Source organism: Trachemys scripta, chromosome 2, assembly GCF_013100865.1.
Source record: "Trachemys scripta elegans isolate TJP31775 chromosome 2, CAS_Tse_1.0, whole genome shotgun sequence".
Classification (NCBI taxonomy): Eukaryota; Metazoa; Chordata; order Testudines; family Emydidae; genus Trachemys; species Trachemys scripta.
The window spans coordinates 172,179,680-172,202,817 of NC_048299.1; the positions used below are offsets into that span (position 1 = coordinate 172,179,680).

General features: G+C 41.5%; 1 protein-coding gene across 1 annotated transcript in view; it reads left to right on the forward strand.

The window, feature by feature from the left end:
- TMEM170B (transmembrane protein 170B) overlaps nucleotides 1–13,643 on the forward strand; it is a 28,127-nt gene extending 14,484 nt beyond the window's left edge. Inside the window, exons 2-3 of the mRNA XM_034762307.1 lie at nucleotides 4,190–4,360; nucleotides 9,395–13,643. Of these exons, the coding sequence (XP_034618198.1) occupies nucleotides 4,190–4,360; nucleotides 9,395–9,525 (302 nt within the window). The 3' untranslated portion in view covers nucleotides 9,526–13,643. The remainder of the gene's footprint in view (nucleotides 1–4,189; nucleotides 4,361–9,394) is intronic.
- Nucleotides 13,644–23,138: the final 9,495 nt, after the last annotated feature.

A 23,138-nucleotide genomic window follows, 5' to 3' on the forward strand; every position in this document is an offset into this window, starting at 1 on the left:
CTTTATCTCTGGCACCTACACCTGAGGCCTAGAGAGGAAAGATCGATTCCTATCAGGATGGTTTGAACAATTTTACACTCAACCTGTGCCTGGCTCACTGGATAGTGATAATGGCGCATGGATGGGCAAAACAACAGTGACCACCTAAGGCCATGCCCCATGTCAAGGAACCAAAAAAGCTGGACTTGTTGGGACTAAAAAACTACTCATCCAATTTACAAACGAGGATTTCTAATTACCATGTTTTATTAGTGAAGTACAATTATTTAAATTGGGGTAGTGCTGATAAATTTTTACATAAACTTCCTCTGGAGAGTTAGGGAGAATTCTAATCTCCTGCGGTGGCCTTTTCTTCAGCTGCTTATGCTGAATCATTTTCAAAACAGCAGATTTGACTCTTCAGTTAGGAGCCGCGTAACTCCCTAAAGAATGCTCTCTTCCCCTTCCCCACCCCCTTCAATTTGAGAACAGTTTTTCATCGCTTAACTATGGACTGATGGGTAAAGGGGATTGTAGAGGTGGGGTACTCCATTCAATTCCAGACTCTCTCACCTCACATATCCCTTCCCCATCCATGTTCAGGGACCTTTCTCACTAGAGCACACTACATCAAGAAGTGGAATAATTTCTAAAGCTGGTCTTACACTACAGTTAGGGCAACATAAGTGTCTATACTACAGTATTGCTCCTGCTGCTGTAAGTCGCCCACTACACCAGCTTAATAACTCCATCTCCACAAGCAACGTAGCACTTAAGTCTGCATTGACCTAACTACGTCATGTTAGTGTAGACAGTGTGTTGACTGTTCCGGCTGTCAGTACTTCTACAATGCCCCACACTTTGAGTTAAATCGGTGCAAACGAATACTCCTAGTGAGGACGCATACCACTGACAGAAAGAGCTAGTGTGGACATGCCAAACCAATTTAATTACTGTGATGGCTGTACATCCACATAACTTAAGTCAACTTCATTTTGTAGTGTAGACTTGCCCTAAGTCTTGGAGCAGTTAAAGTACCTCAAGATTACAGGGGAAACCAGTTTTATTACCATTACTTTTGAATACCTAAGAAGAAAGGGGTTTGACACTCAACTGCAACAGTTGAACATCTTCATCCACATGTTCATCTTAAGAATGATCAGTGTTCTCTATAATTCCCTCTGTGGATCCACAGAACTGGTATTTAGGTCTTGCCCTAAGGTCATTTGGGAATCCGCATGAAAGTCCCCTTAAGCTTATTTCTACCAGCTTAGGTTAAAAGGTATGCTGAACCACCAAGCGAGTTAAACAAACATTTAGGGAGAGCCACTTGGAGCTCTGCCTTTCCCCAAATATCTCCCAAGCCCCTACCCCCTCTTTCCCGGGCAGGCTTGAGAATAATCCCCCCCCAAGCTCCTACCCCCTTTTCCTGGGAAGGCTTGAAAATAATTGTCCAAAGTGATCAAAGACCCAACCCCTGGATCTTTGGACAATGGAAAAGTCAGTCAGGTTCTTAAAAGTAGGATTTATTAAAAAGAAAAGGTAAAATCAGGATGGAAAATAACTTTACAGGGTAATTAGATTTAAAGACCCAGAGGAACCCCCTCTAGCCTTAGGTTCAAAGTTACAGCAAACAGAGATAAACCCTTATCAAATGCCTGATGGTAGTGGCAGCATACCTGAGAAAACAAGCTAACCAAGTTTTTCCTTACCTAGACAGCCTGGTTCATTTGGGAGAGATCTCCTCAGCATGTGACTTTATCCATTATCGGATACTCCAGCCTTTTGCTTCCCTCTGAGTCAGTCAACAAAGAAGTTGGTTTTAATTCCTACCCAAACAATAGAGTTTATAGAGGCATTACTGGACTCCACCACAGCAATGACTTATCTGTCTCAGCTGAGATTCAACTGCATAGTAAGTCTGGTCAATCAGTTACAAGCCCAACCTCGGACATCAGTAGTTTGCCTCAGTCTCCTAGGGCACGTGGCCTCTCACACTTTCATAACTCTGCGTGCCAGCCTTCACCTTCAATGTTTGCAAGAGTGGCTGATGTCTATATATCCGCTCAACAGACATCTAGACATGGGGGTTAGTGGGATCTGCACTCTCAAGTCCCATCATGTTTAAATTGGATTAAATTGGTGGACAGATCTTCCAGAAGTCTGCAGAGTTTACCCTTATTTCCTCTATTGCCATCCAATGCACAGATGACAGATGTTTCCAGTCTAGTATGGGGGAATTCACCTTGACCATCTCCACGCTCAGACCTTATGGTAACTGTGGTTCTTTGAGATATCCATATATATTTTATGACCAGCTCTTCTTCCCTGCTACTACGGAGTCCTTTAACATATGGAGTCTATATTGGCGAAGGAACTGAGAGGTGGTTGGGATTGCCTGGGTCTTTATGCTCTTGGGTGGGAGGTATGAGGACTCATGGAGTGCATGTCCATACTCAGCAGACACTGTTGGCCAAAAGAATCCAAAGCTGAGCACCTGGGGTGCATGCATATCAAGAGCAGAACAGTTCCTTCTTCCAAAACAGTGGATGCTGTCGTCTCTTGCACCTTATTCTGTGGTCTTTCAGATTTGTTAGTAGTTCTCTCATTCCCATGTACCTTCCATGATCCTTACTGCTCCTTTACTTTCAAAGTAGTAGTAACCTTTGTCTGACATTTAAGAAGGGGACCTGTTTGTCTTCAAGCACACGTATTACATCATTAAGAACTTCTGTTTTAGTGGTTACTTAGCTGTGACAACATAGTGTAGGCATATTTTGAAGAAGTATTAGAAATTACTAGACTGACATTGTTGACTAATTGTAAATAAGCAACTAGAAATATAAAAATCATTTGTAACTTGGCTCTTTGTAAACATTAGGTTTTTTACTTAGGTACAGTAGAACCTCAAAGATATAAACTCCAGAGTTATGGACTTACCAGTCAACCGGACACCCCGTGGAACTAAAATCCTCCATCAGGCAGTAGGTCAGACCAAAACAAAAAAGCAAATACTGTACTGCCTCGGGGCTTTAGCCCCTAGGCTCAGGGCTTCAGCCATGGGGTTTGTGGTTGCAGCCATGCGGGGGGTGGGGTGGTGAGGAGTCTGTGGGGGGGGCTTCTGACGCTTAGGAGCATCAGGGCTCAGGGCTTCAGCTCCATGGCTCTGATCCCAGTTCAGCCTCACGGAGGGTGCTGGGGCTTGGGGCTTCAGCCCTGTAGGGGTCACCGCGGCGCAGGGCTTTAGCTATGAGGGGAGCACCAGTTTCAGCCCCAGCGCTATCCCCGAAGCTAAAGCCCCGAGCCCTGGCACCCCCAGCCCCCACTGAAGCCGGGAGCAGAACCGTGGTAAGCCCTGAGCCCCAGCCCCCGCGTGGGGCTGAAGCCCTAATCCCCAGCACCCTTCCCGCCCACAGGTCTAAAGTACTGAGCCCTGCTTCTCCCCCAGGGCAGAAGCCCTGCCCACCCAGAGCCCTGACACACACACACCCCGCCCCTTTGCGGTTGCAGACCCAACCCCCCCATATGGCTGAAGTCCATAACCTTTTGTTCAGAGCTACCGAACATTTCAGAGTTCCGGCTGTGGGGAAGAAAAATTGCTAGGGCCTAAACTTTAGTTGGCTCGGGCCTGAGCTTTGGTTTTTCCCCCACAATCCACAACACGGCCAACCTCCATTCCCAAGGTTCCAAGGTTCTACAGTAGTTAAAATTCAGCTCCTTTAGGGTTAATTTGTTCATCAGAACTCTCCATTTAAGTTTATGGGTAGCTAGGGTACTAGCCTTCATCTTATTTTCCCCCTTTAAATCACTAATCTTTGCACCTTTTTAAGCTTCCTTGTTAAATATTTTTGATAAGTTTGTTTGCATGTGACAGTTGAATAGTTCTACAGTAGATACTGTATATTAGTATGAAAGTACAATGAAATTTGTTTTTAAAAACAGCTCAAGGGAAACTGGTTGCTTCAGAGATACACTTCTGATGAAGGTGGACCCAAATTTTACCTGGAATTTTTGGATATACTTGGGGGTGTTTCTTTAAGATGGTTGGCCAAATAGGTACAATGTCTTGAGCACATACCACTATCTTCAGATTGATACCTTCTGAAGACAGAAATCAGTGTTTTTCTTAAAAAATACAGTATTTCTAAACGTCTTGCTTTATAATTAACACATCAGAATATTAACTTTTATTTGACTGCTTTCTTTTCAGAGATGTGGTACTGGGTTTTCCTATGGGCTCTCTTCTCCTCTCTCTTTGTCCATGGTGCTGTGGGAGTGTTAATGTTTGTGATGCTGCAGAGGCATAGGCAGGGGAGACTAATCTCTGTCATTGTGGTCAGCATTGGATTTCTGGGTTCTGTATCTGGAGCAATGATAACCAGTAAGTCTATTTTGTTTTTTACATATAGTTTTACATCTGATTTTCAAAAGAGCATTATTTCTTAGCTATTCTGGTAACTGTTCATACAAATTTGTTACCTTTAATCATGTAGTTTTTCCTATGAGAATGTCAACTTGGTTGCTCCTTCTACTGTGTGAAGATAAAGGCAGTACAGAACTGTCAGAGGACTCCTCAAATCTCTGTGTCCTCATATTTGGAAACCATGGGGAGACCTCTGTTCTGGGAAGGGTGTCATTCCATTCTTCTTCACTGAGACTGGAAGTGACAGCTTCCCAGTCTCCTGAGGTTCTGTGATGAGTGTTTCTAGTTATTGGGAGAAAATCATGTATTCTTAGGCTTTGTCTACACTGCCAATTGAACGACAAAACTTGTCATTCACAGCTGCTTAAAAAAGACCCCTTCTCCCCCCGAAAGATAAAAGTTTTGTCGCAGCAAGTAGCAGTGTAAACAGCTCGTTGGCAGGAGCACTCTCCTGTCGACAACGCAAACCCCGCAAAAGTGCAGACAAACAGCATTTACACTGGCAGACTTTTAGCGTCACGGCCGTGTCGCTAAAAGCTGTATAGTGTAGCCAAAGCCTTAGTCTCACGATAGTTTCCTCTGCATTTGGCTTGCCACAGTGGCTCTGCTGGTCTTGTCCTACTTCCTACTCCCCTGATGGTTCGGCCACCAATAACCTCTATGTCTTGGATCCCTGCTTTGAACCAATATATGCTCTGACAGGAAACGATTGCCCTGAAGGAGTTAGACCTCTGAGCAATCAGAAGCAGACTAAACAGACAAGCATTTTTCTGACAACGTGGGAAATCCTCTCTTCTAAAGAAAAAACCTCTCCACTCACTCATCACTCATTGGACCTAAATGAGGAACTAAGGCCTTGTCTTGTCTATGTGAGAATTGCATGGGTATAACTAAAACAGTTCAGAAATGATTTAGTTAAATTGGTGCAACCCCTTTATGTGAGCCTCCTATTTTGGTTTGACTGCATTATTCATTTAGCTTAAGTCAATTACTTAACAATTTAAGCTGAATCAAAAACCTACTCTTTAAGGAACATAAGAGTCTACGCAAGGAGGTTGCACCAACTTGACTAAATCTGTTTCTAAATTGATTTAGTTATACAGGTATGACTTATCATGCAGACAAAGTCTAAGAGTTGGAGTAAAGCCTAAAAAAGTAAGGGGTCAGAAATTTGTTTCATTCATTAAAACAATGCCCATATAAGGAATTTTCTAGCACTAAAGGTCAATTGGTAGAACAGAACCACAATAGACTACGGGAGTAATCTCAACCAAGGAGTCATCAGTATCATCAATGGGATGAGCTAAGTTAGATCTAGATCTCTTTGCAAACTGGATAAACTGAAATCAAAAGGTTCTTGCTAAGGTGTAGGGACCATAAAACCAAGGCCATTGACTCCCTACCTCAGCTATAGGCAAAATGTCATCCCTATTCCTTTTTCCCCATTTCACTCCCTGGCTGGAAGTTTGGAATCTCTGTGCCAGGAGAAGGAACATTTTGTTAAATGCGCTACACCTAAATATTGACAGAGCATGCAAGTTGTCTAATGGAATTTAATATTTGCAGACAAGAAGCTGTAAGATATTGATTAAACAGCATTGGACAATGTTATGCATATCTGTTTTCTTCTTGCCACGGTGTTCTAGATGCAGGAATTTTGGATACATATATTCCTCAGATGTTGTTATCTCTCTTCTCTCCCCTACTTATTTGCTGCCACTTTTCTATTTATTATGTTGGCAAACTTCAAACAGTGTGTTTTTTGGCTCCATTCCAGTTGTGCTGTGTTTATAAAATGAAAATTGCTTGACACACCCTAATTTGCAATTTGACAAGAATAGATTAAAAGTCTCTCAAACTACTAAATTGAGAGCTTTACCGCAATGAATTTTTTTCACCTTAATATTGCAAGCCTTTCCAGAACTCTTCAATCTCTGTCCTAACTATTAAGACACTAGAATTTGAGTCCATTTTTTAGGAATGCTGTTTGTTAAAACCAAGCAGCTGGATTTCAGTTTGGGCTGCATTCACCAACATAAATTGTCTCCAATTCAGGAAGAAGGGCTCTGTCTAAAGAATCTGTTTGATTTTGACCGTGACTAGGCAAGAAACATTTAGGAAAGAGTTTGTGCCAGGTGGTTGAAATAATATAAGCGTGGTATTTCTGGTGAGATACTGTAGATAGCAGCACAGAATAGTTTTTCTGAGAATTAAAAAAATCCCTTTTTACCTAACCAACCCTAGCAATACCTACATGGAGTGTATTGTTTTGACCATAGTACTTTGTCATTTGGAATAGTGGCATGCACTATGGTCGGTATGAAAACAAGATTTTCTGTTTTTGGAAGGCGCCAAATTAGATACATAATTCGACATGTTGAGTCTGATGTACTTGCTGAGAATCGGTTCAAAGTAGTGTTTTTCCTTAAAGTTAATATTCCTTGCTTCTGTTTACTTTGGCAGACCATCCCATCATACATTGACACTACAAAGCGCTCTTTTCATGTTTAAACTAAACCTATCTTCATTAACTAGTGTTACTATATTCAAACATTTAAAAAAGAGGACACTCCACGGGGCCCCAGTCCCGCCCCCGGCCCTGCCCCAACCCCGCCCCTTCTCCAACCCCTTCCCCAAAGTCCCTGCCCCAACTCTGCCCCCTCCTCTGAGCACCCCGCATTCCCCCTCCTCCATCCTGCTCTGATCTTGGTTGGGGGTTGCTAAGTGCTTCCCTGCTCCCCACTCGCCCTGCAGTCCCTGCACCCTCCCCGCCCCTGCACCACCCTGCCCCTGCAGCCTCTATGCCACTGCCTGCCCTGCTCCTCCTCGCCCTGCAGCCTCTGCACCCCCTACACCCCCCTGCCCCTGCAGCCTCTATGCCCCTGCCTGCCCTGATCCTCCTCGCCCTGCAACCTCTGCTCCCCCACTCACCCGGCAGAGGGAGAGCTGCGGGCTCCACGTGGACTCAAACACTGTTCTGTGCTGCTCTGCAGGGGAGGAGGGAGCGGGGAGGGGGAGGGACTCTGGCTGCTAGAGGCCCCAGTGGCTGCGAGCGGCTTTCAATCAGGCCCCGCCATCCAATCAGCCGAGTCGCACTCTGCATGAGGGGAAGGGGGAAATCCCGGACATTTCTACTTTTTAACGCTGAAAAAGCCGGACATGTCCGGGGAAACACGGACGGATGGTAACTCTACATTAACGTCAAATAGTGTTCATATGTTCTCCCTACATTCTGGAGCCTGAATAGGTTGTTTATCTTTTCCTTGTGATCTTTAAGTACTTAACTGTAATAAAGTGCATGTAAATTTTCCATACTAAATGTGTACCATTCCACCAACCTTTTATTCCTCTAAGAAACTTCTTCTAATGCTGAAATAGGATGTGATGCTCTCCATATGTTTTCTGTGGGCATGGAAAATAAGGTGCAATGAAAATGGATTACTGTGATCCAAATCACACTAGCACATGGGATATCAAATGAAAAAAATGAGTTGCTCTTAACAAAACTATTGTAGGATCTTACATTCTTCTTAAACCGCTGATAGATTGCAAAGGTACAGTAAGCAGGACTTCATAGCTTCATCACTGGTATAGCAGTGGATGTTATTCCCAACTGTTGTTCACTGCTAATAATGTCACTTTTACTCACTTTTCATCACTCGTGAATGAGACAGCATGATTTTATTCTTTGACCTTGATTTGTGAAACATCACATACTGCCCATGTGATGTGATATTTAGCATGAGGAAGCTGGTGGGAAGGAGTTACTAGCAGCAGTCTTGTTAATTTACAGTACAGTATTCTATTTTTTAGTTTACCCAGAACCTATCCTGGTCTCTTGGCACTAAACAGACTTTTGATGAAAGCCAACACACAGTAGTGCAAGAAAAACTCTTTCCTCGCTATTCAACATTGTATAGAACAGTGTTTCTCAAACTGGGGCTGCTGCTTGCTAGGGAAAGCCCCTGACGGGCCAGGCCGGTTTGTTTACCTGCCCTGTCTGCAGATCCGACCGATCGCGGCTCCCACTGGCCGCGGTTCGCTGCTCCAGGCCAATGGGGGCTGCTGGAAGCGGCGTGGGCCGAGGGATGTACTAGCCGAGCTTCCAGCAGCCCCCATTGGCCTGGAGCAGTGAACCGCGGCCAGTGGGAGCCGCGATCAGCCAGACCTGCGGACGGGGCAGGTAAACAAACTGGCCTGGCCCGCCAGGGGCTTTCCCTACACAAGTGGCGGCCCCAGTTTGAGAAACACTGGTATAGAACATTAAATTTACATTTTTTCATATATTCTGCAGGGTGATAATGCAACATTTACTAGTATTATGCTTTTTTTTATGTACCTCTAGTACAACTCTTAAAGACTTTAACACTGGTAAGTCAGAATGATACTGACTTGCTATAATGAAATTGAGTGTAGTCTCACTAGAAAATAGTTTATGGGGAACCCAGTTGAAATGTATAACATTGTTGGGTGATATAAATATTTTATGTAAATGAGCTTTGCAAAATTCAAATGTTTTTGATGGAGTGAATAAAACTATTTTCTTCATTATAAGCATTGTTGTAAGGGGTTGCAAGTAGACTGTGTCAGCTGCTAAATTTTCTTGGCAATTTTGCAAGGCTTCTTTACACTAGTAAAGAACAGAAACAGAGATAAATAGTGTGAAAATGTCTGGGGAAACTGCAAAACTTAACAAATTACAAAAATAAATACATAAAATAGGTGTATAAGTGTATTTGTTTGAAAGTTAGGAACATTTGTGTGTACGTAATTTCCTAGGTTTTTAAAAAATGCAGTTCATCTGGGAAACTATACTTAATGCCGATCATAACAGCGAGAGAAGTACAGCAAATTGGCGTTAATAATTCTGCAGTAATAGTTTGATAACAGGTTTGGTAATAGAATATGTTGAGACCTGATATTAATCATCTTAAACCTCTGCTTTGATCTTTTGTTCATGTAATAATTTCACGTTTTTTCTTGTGATTCTAGGTGCAGCAGTAGCTGGAATTTACAGAGTAGCAGGGAAGAACATGGCTCCTTTGGAAGCACTGGTATTTGGAGTTGGACAGACAGTACTGACATTGATTATCTCATTTTCAAGAATTCTTGCTACACTTTGAGACTTCTGTGAAAATAGTCAGTTGATATAAGGAAACCTTTTGTCTGCAGAGAAGCTCCCTGAAAGTGGCTTCAGTGGCTGGTGGACATGGATTAGTGCAACAGGAAGCATACGGGACCTGTACTTCAAATCTAGTTCAGTTAAGAGGGAAAGGACTGCCCTCTAGTGTCCACACTGTTGTACTACTGCTCTGCACCTTATGTGCCTCAGTCACAGGGAAGGTGCAATTAATGGATATGAAGCTGTGAGATAAAGCACCTTGAAGAGCTGCCAATCAGGTTAACACTTGATGATGAGATCATTGTTCTTAACAATGTTGAAATACAGGGACATTTCTGAAGAATCGGTACATGTGCCAAACTTGAAGTTTAATTTTTTAACTATTGATAGTGTGAACATTTGAAGATGAGTGCTGTGAATATATTCCACATTAATTCAGGTAAACTAGTAAGGTACTTGCATTTCTTTATCTGAAACCTACTCAGTGCTGAGTGTTACCCCATTCAGCATATGAAGTAACTACTTGGTTTTTGAACTGTACATGAGTATTACTGGGATATAGGACTGCAGCAGGTCTATTCATAAAATTAATGTGGTTAGCACTATATGTAGGAGATCTTTAGTGAAGCAATTCTGTGAGGTTCACCACGTATAGAAAAGAGATTTAATGGTTTTATTTCTACATACTTAGTATTTTCTCAGTCCCAAATCATCAAGCAGACTGAGAGTAAGGCAAATTAAGTACAATCTATTATGTGAATTGAGAAATGAAATTTAAATTATTTCTTTATTCATACATTATTTTGTTTGAAATGTAGGTATTCATTAACCCTTCTGAAAAAGGTACTTGCTGTTTATCTTCAAGGAAATAAGTTGTTTCCAGTGTTATGTCAGAGAAGTTACTTGTTGCAATTAAATCTTCTTTTTAATGATATTTAAAAACCAGAACCAGTCTTTAATTCTGAAACATCTAATGTTTAAAACATGGCCTAATCTAGGCTCTGAAAGAGAATAACAAAACAAGTAAAGAAACAATAAAGAAAATTGAAAGGGATTTTAAGAAATATTTTGTGTGTGGTACATGATTGTGCCGGTATTCTGCTGAACAAAAATGGTAAGTTTAATGTTAAGATATCCGGACCATCAGTATCAAAACTCGGACAGTAGTGTAATGCATGTACTTCCTCATTTCTGAACACATTTTATCTTTGGGATAATTAGATATGTGGAGTTTTCAGATATTTAGCTTTCAGTAGACTTGTGTTCATTCTTCTTTAAAAGGAACAGTCGTGATGTGCATGTAAAATGCACATATAAAATGTTTCAAAGTGAATAGAAATTTTAAAATATTACAGGAGTGTAGAATTCAGAAGGGCCAAGAAGGTCTGTGTGAGGAAAGAGGGAATCATTCATATCCTGCTTCAATGGAGTACTTTACAACAGTTGAATAAATGTGTGCATAGAGAGAGACGACTTATGCACCAAAGATGTTGCTGTCATGATGTCCAAGATTATTCCAGGCCTGCTGAAACAGTAGTACTTGCAGCACTATCAAAAGGATACTGTCACAATGGTTACTTAAAAATTACTTTGCTCACTACTTCAAAATACAATAAATTAAAATCTGATTTTACCATTATTTCGTCCATATACATTGGTTTATCAATTATTATTCATAATTGGTAGGCTGCTGATATTAACTTTGTTCTTCAAAAACACTTATTTTTGTTTATGGAAAATATGGAGAGCTACATGGACTTTCCAAACATAGGAGAGAACACAAGTCAAAATATAGGTATATAAATCTAGACAGTGTTCATTTAAGTATTTTGGCTTTGAATCTGCTTTTTTAACACACGCACATGTCAATGTGTCCTTTTTGGATTATTGTGAATGTCTTCAAATACTAATTCATTTTTCAGTTAATTTTTTTCTTCCCACCTGATACTTTGTCATAAAAAGATGATGCAGTTTAGTAGATATAGAGATTATTTTCCAGGACAACATTAAATTACTTCTCCATATCTGTAGATAATGATTTAAATTTTTGTCATTAACTTAATAATGAAAAAATAATTGATTGCAGGTTGTCAAGTCACTGACTTAAAAAAAACCTTATAAATAAATAAAATAACTGAAGTTATATTCCTTTTAATTTAATGTGCCTTGGAGAGAGAGATTTTAGGGGAAGGAATTTAAATAATTTTACTGTCTTCTTACTGCTTGTTCTCATGTTCCTTTTACTAACAGATTTGGTTATCTGATGCAATGGTTTAATCAACAGAAGTATTGGGAGGAATAATGAATTCTTATGACATGACAAAATCTGGAACCACATTTTATCTGGATCTAAAAATTCCTTTCTTAAAGCATAGTCTTCAGTAACTTGAATAATTTCAAGACTTTTTAGCTTTCTCTAGAAAGCTGCATCTTAGACTTTAGATTTGTTTGCACATCTAACTAACTTGCTGTTCAATTCATAACATTGTCGTCTTATGACAATTTAACATCTTCAGTCTCACTGTATTAAACCAATGACTACAAAAGAAGTCATTACTAAGTTCAGAAGTTTGAATGAAAATTCAGATTTCACTGAATGGTGAACTGTGCTTTTCACCTCAATTGAGGTGCCAGTGAAGTGTTTGCTAATGTGCGCCTCCTTATGATATAGGTCAGTATTTTTCATATGAAGGAAACCTCTGCAATATTAGGACCAGCTGTTGAATGCTCTTAAACCTAATACATGCTTGAGCTAAAAAAATACATACGTTGCATACGGAATTGTCACTCTTTAAAATATGGTGTGAGTTGCTCAGTTGTCTATATGTACTGTATGGTATTAATGCTTAGCAACAGTAGGCAGTCAGACCATTCAATATAATGTCCAAGTGGCTCACCAGATGTCAATAGGACAAAACTATCTCTGCTCCGAGGGAGAATTCTTGTTAACTGCTTTCCTGTGTGGGGGAGATATGAGGATGAATAGCTTGTCACAAAGTACAGTATTAACTTACTGCCTTTCCATATTAAAATACAGTATTTGAATGAGCAAGCAGTTACCAGTGGGGAAAACATCTTAAGTAGCCTTATGCCTTTGAAAGAAATAGATCAGTTTCAGCACTGAAGTTTTATTCCAATGACTGCTTTGGGGAGTTGGATGGCTGTTGCACTCTTTGGCCCTTATTATAAAAAATGGCTATAGTCAAAATGAAATGTATACACGTAATAATTGGGAATGGTCTTTTTATAATCAATCTTGTGAAAAATGTATTCTAGAATTTATGCACGCTAGTAATTCACCCAACCTCTCATAGTAAATTTCTTGGGACAGTGTTATTTCTTTTATTGTAATAGTACTGTGCAGTATTTCAGGCCAAAAGCATCTTTTATATGAATGGCACTAAATGGATACCCTTGATGTTGTTGTTCACTATTTTCACAGTAGTGTAGAAGTGCAACATATCTACACAATTCTGGTCTTTGGAAAAATGACTGAATATGGTAATTGATGTGAAGAAACTTCAACCACTTTCTTGTAACTTTAAGATAGAAACTCTGTTGGTTTTTCAAGATTTAAATACCAGTTCTATTTGATTATTAGCTATGCATCACTATTTAAAAAAATAATTCTGTTTTCGGATAGCTAGAACAGCTGTATTATATGAAGAAAATATTTCAAATCTTTTTAATTTTTGGCGATAATCTTCTTATGTTTGTTGAACTGATCTCTGTGTACCATGGTTAGCAGTGTAATTCTGGGCATGCTCCTCAATTGTTTCCAGCAACAAATGACAGTAGTTAAACCAGTTTTAATGTACAAACACAGGGACCAAAGAGTGATTTAAAGATACTCCTGTCTTTATCTGTAATGTTACATAGCAGTATAAATATATTTCTAATATTCATTGAATTGTGATTGTTTTAATCTAAGGGAAATAGTGATTCTTTGTTTGTTTTGCACTTTACTATTGTTTTGTTTTAGTATGATCAGTTGATTTTTGAATTACATTTGTGTATTTTTTGTTGTGTATATAGTACCATCTAGTAAATAGCTTTTTCTGTTATCATACCTGTTGTTTAGGAAATCTGTCCTTGTTTGTAAACTGTTCTTCTTTTTCACTTGCATGTGTATTTTTACATTTCATTCACTGAGCATATTTTAATGTGCTTTTAATACATTAAAACTTAATACTGCACCATTACTATATTAGCTTTATAGCTTTGTACATGGTCATCCAAAGTAGTTCATGTATAATCCCACTCCATAGCAAGATGATCAGGAGAAAGACTTGAAGTATTGCTCTTGAGATATGGTAGCGTTCTGGGTTGTAATTAAGGATGGGTGAATCTCACCTTAGGTAAAATAAATTGACCAAATTGTACCAAAACTCAAAAAAAAAATTTTTTATTATATATATTGACCTACATCATCTGTTTTGGAATGGTAGAACAGCTGGTGGATTCTGCCAGCCCTCTTGGGACCAAGTCGAGAAGACCCCGTGGGAGCTGTCAGGTCAGGAATCCCCCCCGCACAATATATATATTGTGACAAAGTTCCTCCTCTATCTTGGTGAGTCCTGTGCTTATTGGCGGATTTGCTCGCTTCACAGATTCACCCTGTGGGTCAGGAAACAGTCCAGAGACCTTCCCCTCTGGTAGAAGCTATAGTCCAGGTCAATTCCTCCTGTGTTTGATCAGGAGTTGGGAGGTATGGGGGGAACCTGGACCCGCCCTCTACTCTGGGTTCCAGCCCAGGGCCCTGTGGACTGCAGCTGTTTAGAGTGCCTCCTGGTACAGTTGCACGACACCTACAACTCCCTGGGCTACTTCCCCATGGCCTCCTCCCAACACCTTCTTTGTCCTCACCACTGGACCTTACTCCTGATGTCTCCTCTGGCTCCCTGTGGCTTGAGTGGAGTGAGCCCTTTTATAGCATCAGAGGGGCTTTAATTAGAGTCAGTTGCTTAATTGCCTCACCTGACTCTTAGCAGGTTAATTGGAGTCAGGTGGTCTATTAGCCTGGAGCAGCCCCTGCTCTGGTCACTCAGGGAACAGAAAACTACTTATCCAGTGGCCAGTATATCTCCCTTCTGCTACTCTGCTGTTCCCAACTGGTCTGGGTCTATAACATAGATAGATAGATAGATATAAAATATACACTCTCTCGGGTTTTGTTCAATTGCTGCGCTTTAGAAGTGGAAATAAAGAACCTTTTATGGTATTTTTTGTCATGGGCAAAATTAGGAATTCACTTGTTACAATGAGGCTTGCAACCTGAATTTTTCAGACCAAAGTACTTGAGATAAGCAGAAATCTCAGTATGGCTTATTCAGACTACAACCCCAGCTAATCTCTTTGGCCTTTAAAAAATATTTAAGTGTATTTAACAGCTACAATAAAGTGATGAATCTTTAGAGTAGTTTTTATGTCCGTCATCTTTCCCCTCTTCTCCCTCCCCACCCCCTTTTTCTGCATGTAATATCTTTTATCCATGAAACATGTTACTCTGTTTGCCAATCAGTTCTTTTTTAGTGAATATGTGACCTGTATTTTAAGAGCCTTAAATTCATTTGCTGAGTTGCAGTGATTTTTGGAACATTTAAAAGCCCCTGCAATTCTTCCTTCTCTGTGTGTTTTTTTTTTTTTTTTTTTTCTCTCTCTGAGAGGACAACTTTTAGTTAGTTTTTTTTTTAGCTATTTGATGGTCAAAGGCAGATTAGGCAGGGGACCACTTTCATATCATCTTCCCCTGGCCGCCTATGGCAGCATTTCTCAAATGCGGCCACCGTGGCTGCATGCAGCCGCTAGGGGCTTTTCGTTCAGTCACAGCCTCCTGGGCTGTGATTTTGGGGGGGGGGGGGGGTAGCAGCGCGCCCTCCACCTTCCCTTTCCTGTTTCTCTTAGATGCATTGCCTTGGTGTTTGGTAACAATCTCCATTATATCAACAGTTGAAAAAACTGACACAAACCCTATTCCCTTCCACATACATTTGTGAAGGTGGAAGATGCCATGCAGACAAAAATATTAGATCCTGATATAATAAGATTAAGACTTGCTCTCAATTCTTCCATGTAGCTGATGTATTGGTAGTATTTCTCCTGGGCAACCCTTTGCCTCTGAACCATTTTTTGTGTAGTCTCTTCTCTTTGTATGGACTACATTGAAGGAACTAAAAATGAGTTGTTGACACACTTGGACAGTAGGTCTATTTCTAGCTTTCATATTCACCACCAAAAATTAACTTTTGGGATTTCCTCACATAGCCTAATTGAACACATTTTTCCATTAGTTTAGCAGGGACATTTCAAACACGGACTTGCTAAGGAAATATTCTGCGTTGCAATTGAAAGGAATCAGTTTTATAAACCCCTCTTTATATATCTGACAACCTTTTCTTTCTACTGTAGGAGTTGGTTTTGTTGTATGTATACTTGAAACTTGAAGCTATCATTGTAATTACATCTACTATAATATCTGTAGCTAAATCATCTGATCCATCATGTTTGAGCTTTGACCAGTCTTCTGACTTTGGGCTTGTAGATTCTAGTTTAAAATAAATACAGAAGGTAAGACAAGTGTCCCGTGAGCTGCTTGAATATTCTGTTAAATGGAACTGTACATATTTCACTGGCATTCCAAAAATAAACACTGTTGTGGATGGGAATTGTGAATTTAAATCCCAAAAGTGATTATTTTAAAAAATGCATCAACTCATCATCCACAATGAGCCGATCTGCTGAGTAAAATTCATTCTAATATAGTGGCCAGCATAAGGTCAATGCACTGCTGAAATCCCCCTTTATGCCCTCGAAGTAAAATTTAAGTGGGCCTTCCGTGGTACATAGGCCTTCTGCTGGCCCCTGTGGATGGGTGACTTTTACCCTGTGTATTTAAAATTGTTTAGTTTACTCGAGTGTCAAAGCTCTCGTTACCTTTTCACTCTTGTTAGAGGTAGAGACCCCATACAACTGGGTGAAAACAAGCTAGTGTCCATTCAGTCTTGCCAGTCAACAATTTTTTTAAGCTAAATTCCACTTGGTTCTGTGCATTGTAACTGCTGACCTTGTCCTGCAGAATCCTTTTTACCTACTTATGGTGGTTTATGATCCAGAAAGTCCATGGCTTGATTCCAAATTTTATTAAAGTTGAAGCAGTTAAAGCCATCCTTATGCTTAGTTTACATGAAAGTTTAATATGTAGTGTAATTACAGAGATGCAACATCAAACCCTGCAGTGCCATTTTGCTTCAGAGTAATCTCCAACTACAGCAGATCTAAAAGTAATTGATTTTAGAGTAGAAGCATGTGAGGATATCTACAGAAATATTCCTGTTACAAGAAGTTTTTCACCTCAAGTTTTCATCTTCAATTCCTTGATCTATTCCACGGGGAAAAAATCTATTATCAGAAGTAGGAAAATTTGTTTATATTTGAGATTAAATCACTAAAACTGCATGAATGTTAACTATTCTCTTTATCAGGAATCAAAATGAATCCTTAGCATTTGTTCTTCCAACTTCTATTATGAGTTGGGGAAACTAATTTATAAACCAAACTAAATAATTAACAGTTTTTTCACTAAATGCTGAAGATTAACTGAATAAGTAATTATTGACTGATCTAAATAGTCATTTTGTCTTAAAGCTAGCCCCTTAGCTTGCTACTGGTAATTAGTTATCGTCTCAAATACTGTGTTGTCCATTTTCAGAGGAATGTTGGTAAGAACTTCAGAGCTGGTGTCTAAAAGAAACTTGTTAAACTCTTTGGTTAGAATGGTTGGGTTGACAAGTGTTTGTTCTTTCCATTTAAAAATGGTATAAACTGTATAAGTTGTATATATTGATACAGTAAAAATCAAACTACAAGTTAAAAAATGCTTAACATTTCTCTTGACCTATGAAAGTACATTGATTGTGTACATTTCTGGTAATCCTTAGAGCAGGGATAGTCAATAGGTGAACTGTGGGCCAAATCCAATCTGCCAGGTGCTTTTGAATGGACCCCAAAATATTTTTATTTACTTATTACGATTGTTGTTTTTATTATTTTCTCTGGAGTCTGGATCGTCACTAAGAAATTTGAACTTTTAACAAAAAATAGACTACCCCTGCCTTAGAGTTTTAGTTGCCACAATACAGACAGTCTGTGAAGGCCGGAACTTTTAAATATATTTTTTTTTAAATCTTCAGAATCCACTAGAGACTCTTTAAAATAACCATTAGGGCTAAGCTAGTCCCCACCATATGTGAACATCTTGAATCAGCTGAAAAAAATAACATTTATCACTTGTAATCAGATAAAAGGGAGAAGAATATATTTTCCGAGAGGATTAATAACATTAAAAATCTAGTCTTAATAGTCATTGCAGTAGCAAGCTGATAAAGATTGATTGATTGGATTGACTTTATTTTGGTTTTTGTTCAAACATGATTTAAATAATACTGTTCAGTTATAGGGAGCCTAGTAGATGCAGTTTTTCCTGGCATTAGAAAAATGGAGCTGGAGATAGTGTTATCATGTGATTTCTAGCCTATGGTATGTTCCTCTTTTAGATCTAAGGGCCAGATTCTCAGCTGACACAAACTTACCCTAGCTGAAAATTTGGCCTGAGATTTATTGTAAAGCTTAAAGATAGCAAGAATAATGAGAGTTGAGAGGTAATTTCATTTAGAAATTATTCATATTGCATTGTGTGAAAACAGTATTTTTAAAGTGATAGTTATATCTGTATGTACTGCATGTTATATAATAGCTTATCTCTAATTTAAGATTAAAATACTTTCATGGATGATACCTAATAAGCTGTAAATATTGTATACTTTACATTTTTTTATAAAAGCAACTTTTTTATTTCCCCATTTGTGTATAAACCTTACTATGTACCTACAGTAATTTCTTGGACAATAAAAGTTTTGCACTTAACCTTCTGTATTTTAATTGCAGTAATGATCTTAGTATAGCCATACAAATGTTTTTTTCTCTGTTTCTCAGCACACTCACCTCTCATTTTTTTCAAAGGGTAGCAATAAAAGTTGGCATATTACTTTAGATTAAAGCAGAATTTTCTGCACATATTTCCACTTCAATGCTCCAGCTATAAAGCAGTGATGCACAATTAACATTGCCCTGTCTAGTCATAAGATATCAGGAGTCTTTATGCAGTTTTCATCTTTGTAACATACTAGAGGAAATCTTTGGTAATGAGCTATATACAGTAAGTTACAAATTAACCCAGTATGTAGATAATACTCATTGTACAGATTTATTTGATGAAAAGTTGGTAAAAAATACAACTCCCCAAATCAGTATTTTAATAATGTTCTGTAACCTGTTTCATGCACTTATAAATAAATTGATCATAAATCTGTATGTATTGCCATTTTCTTTGTGTAATAGCATGCCTGTACAATGTTGACAATAATCAACAATATAAAGGGATCAAAGCCAAAATAATCACTTACGTTTCATATCAATCTGTGGTGCATATTCTTCCAGAGACTGGATGTTCTGCTACTTCATGTATCTGATTTCTGCTCTGTAGCTGCGGAGTAACCTCCACATGAATTATATCATCATAAAATTTAAATGTTATAGTGACTGAGTGCAAGTTATGTTCTGATTCAACTTCTCTAAATGGGTTGTACTGGTAAATGAAGCCATACTAGAACTGGTGTCAAGCCCTGGTTGTGGGCATCTAGACGTAGTGGTCAGAGCCAGCGTCCACAATCAGGAGCTGAGTGTCAGGCTGGGTCAGGATACCACACATCAGAAGTCAGGAGCCAAGCCAGGTCAGGATGTCAAATCAGGGGAGCAGGAGGCACAAGGTACACAGTCCAGAGCAGAGTGGATCCTAGTTGTTAGGACAGCTTCCTGTTTCTGTGGTTTGCTGGGCCTACTTAAGCCAGCAAATCAACTGCTCTGGGACTCAGCCAATGGGTGGAGCCTCAAACAGGTGCTGGGCTTCATGCATCTTGGGTCAGCAGGTGGCAAGTGGAGGATTGAATCATGGCTGCTCCTGTGAACCCTGTGGACCTGGGCTGGAAACCCGTGGGTCATAACCACTGACAAGGCACATACCTCTACTCCCAAGTGGGTAGAGGAGCAGTACTTTGTCCTGGCTGAAAGAGCTGAGTTCTTGTTCACCCACCCAAACTCCTTGGTGTTCCAGGCAGCCATGGAAAGATCCAGACAACACCAGAGGGCCACTTTTGCAGATAAGGAGGTCAAGCATCTTAACCTTATGGAGAAGAAAGTATATTTACATTTACCGGCCTAGTTTTGAATCTTAAACTATTAAGTCCTTCAAGCCCAATAAGGTTCCTCATGTCAGTGAAGATTGCCTTCCTCGTTGCCATCACCTCAGCCAGAAGGTTAGGTTAAATTTAGGACCTTATGGCTGATCCACCTACACAATATTCCATAAGGTCTCACTACAACTACACCTAAAATTCATTCCCAAGATGGTTTCAGAATTTCACATAAATGAGTCAATATACTTACTATGTTTTTTCCTGAAGCCCCATGCTTCCCGTGAAGAGCGAAAACTTCATTCCCTCAACTTGGCTTCCATAACAGAACAGTACGAGAACAAGATGTCTTCTCAGTGAACGTCTGGCTGTATCCTACTGTTACTAGTTTACATATATTCCTCCCCCACACCAGGTAAGGGACCAAGCAACCTCAGAAGCTTCACTTCAAGAGGTACCCCTGCTTTATATTTGCAGGGAAGCCACATGGAGCTCCACACATGCATTGGCAAGACATTACACCTTGTCCAGGACTCCACTCCACATCCTCTAGGACAGCGATTCTCCAAGCAGCTATACCAACTGCGTCCTCTCACTCTCTTCTGCTCTGAATACTGTTTGTCAGTCGCTCACAGTTGAATACACATAGGAATCAGCACTGAAAGAAGACAGGGAAATTACTTAGCCTAACTGGCGTTCTTCGAGTGATTGCTCATGTGTATTCCACAATAGGTGTGCGTGCTCGCTACGTGCACTGATGTCGGAAGTTTTTCCCCTAGCAGTACCCGTAGGGTGGTGCCCCTACCGACCCCTGGAGTGGTACGGTATAAGGGGCACTGTGCGCTCCCCCCCACCCTCAGTTCCTTCTTGCCACAAGTGAAGTGCTTCGGAACTGCTCTTTCCAGCTTTGCTGCAGCTCGTCCCCAGAACTCTTGTTCGTTCAGTGTATGGTACCTGTAGTTAGTAGTTTAGTTAGTGTGCCTGGGCCGGGGCATGCCCTGCGCCACAGGTTTTTAAGTCGTATGACACTTGTAGGCGACCGATGTCAGTGAGTGATCTGCACGCGGACTGTTTACGCTGTGTGTGGGGAACCCATCTCAGCGTTCACTGTAAGATTTGCAAGTTGCTCAAGCCTCAGACCGAGAGAGACATTAGGCTCCGGGCTATCCTGATGAAGTCGGCGTTGACCCAGACTCCAGCACGCTGCTCTAAGTCGGCACCGCTTCGCATCTGCAGTGCACACCAAAAAGGCTAAGAAGAGGCCGTCTCCGCCGCGGCACCAGAACAAGATTGGGGGAGAGGCTAGACCCATGTTGGGCAGCCACCTCCAGTGCCAGTGGACTCGCGAAGTACTGCATCTGATGAGGCGATTACAGCCCTTCCTCCCCCTGTTCTGCAGGAGGACTCTAAAGCCTACCAGGAGCTATTGAAAAGAGTGGCATCAAACCTCAACCTTCAAGCAGAGGAGGTGGAGGAGCCTTCAGACACCCTTTTTAACGTCCTGTCCGTCTCAGTACTGGGTAGGGCAGCCTTGCCACTCCATAAAGAGGTGGCAAAAATTTCATATGCCTTGTGGCAAACCCGGGCCTCATTGGTCCCCATTTCTAAGAGAGCGGAACTCAAGTATTTTGTGCCCACCAAAGGACATGAATGCCTATACATTCACCCTGCTCCTAACTCCCTGGTTGTTGAATTGGTCAACCACAGGGAACGGCAGGGCCAACCAGCTTTTACTCCAAAAAATAAAGATTCAAGGAGGCTGGATTCATCTGGGAGAAAAATGTATTTGTCCTCAAGCTTCCAGTTACAGGTGGCAAACCATCAGGCTCTCCTGGGCCGGTATGAGTTCAATCTATGGGGCTCTCTGCCCAAGTTTGAGGATTCCCTCTAGGAGCATGACAGGAAGGAATTCAAAGCTCTGGTGGAGGAGGGTACAGCAGCTGCCAGGGCAACCCTGCACGCAGCGTCGAATGCAGCGGACATGGCCACACGGTCCATGGCCTCCGCGGTGTCCCTGACAAGGACGTCGTGGCTCTTGCTGTCTGGGTGTTCAGTGAGGCGCAGAACTCCTTACAGGACCTCCTGTTTGACGGCAAGGCTCTGTTGCAGAACAGATGGACATAAAACTGCATGGCCTGAAAAACTCCCGCACTACGTTAAGACTCTTGGCTTCTATGTTCCGGATCTGGCTACACCTGAGTTTAAGCCACAGCAGGCTCCCACCCAGGCCGCCCACTCTAAATACGAGCTCCCTTATAAAAAGTCACAGGACTATAAGAAACGCCTGCAGAGACAGTCTCGGTCTGCCCCCCACCCTGTGTCCTCCAAGGGCAAACAGGCAGGGAAATGGCAGATTTGACGGGACGGCCAGGGGCGACCTACCTGTTCTCATCAGGGATCCACCCTCAATAAAGCTTCCCTTCTCCAACTAGTTGTGTGCTTTTCTGCCGGAGTGGTTGTGGCTGACTTCAGACTGATGGGTCCTCAGCACCATCTCCCAGGGCTACACCCTCCAGTTTACTTCTACCCCCCAACCACCCTCTGCCCCTGTCCCTCCTGGGGCCTCTCTTGAGGCTCTGCTTGAGCAGGAGCTGGGGCGGCTCCTTGGCCTAGGAGCAGTGGAAGTGGTGCCAGCGGAGTTCAAACGCAAGGGGTACTTCTCCTGCTATTTCCTTATCCTGAAGGCCAAAGGGGGCCTCAGGCCCATCCTGGACCTGTGAGGCCTGAACCTGTACATGGTGAAGCTCAAGTTCCGCATGGTCTCCCTGGCCTCCATCATTCCCTCCCTCCCTCCCTGTGGGGTCCAGATCTTCCCCTATTTGGACAACTGGCTGGTCAAAGGCAGCTCCCAGTCGCAGGTGCGGGACCATTTGGTGCTCCTTCTGTCCATGTGCACCACTCTGGGCCTGTTAGTAAACGACGCCAAGTCCACTTTAGTCCTGATACAACGCATAGAGTTTATCTGGGAAGTCCTGGATGCCATGTCAGCCAGAGCCTCCCTCCCACCAGACAGGTTCGAGACCCTGAAAGGGCTCGTCGACACAGTCACAAGGCTTCCAGTGACAACAGCCAGAGCGTGTCTCCAACTCTTGGGTCACATGTTGGTGTGCACATATGTGGTTCATCACACCAGACTCAGGATGAGGCCCCTCCAGCTCTGGTTGGCTTTGGTGTTCTCCCAGGCCAGAGACAGGATGGACGAGGTCCTCACTGTGCCCGAACCAGTGATCGCCTCCCTTCGATGGTGGTCCTCCCCGGGGAACATGCTCCGTGGGGTTTCATTCAGAGGCAGGACCCAGTCACTGGAACTGGTGTCTGACGCATTGGACCTGGGTGGGGAGCCCATGTAGGAGACGTTCAGACCCAA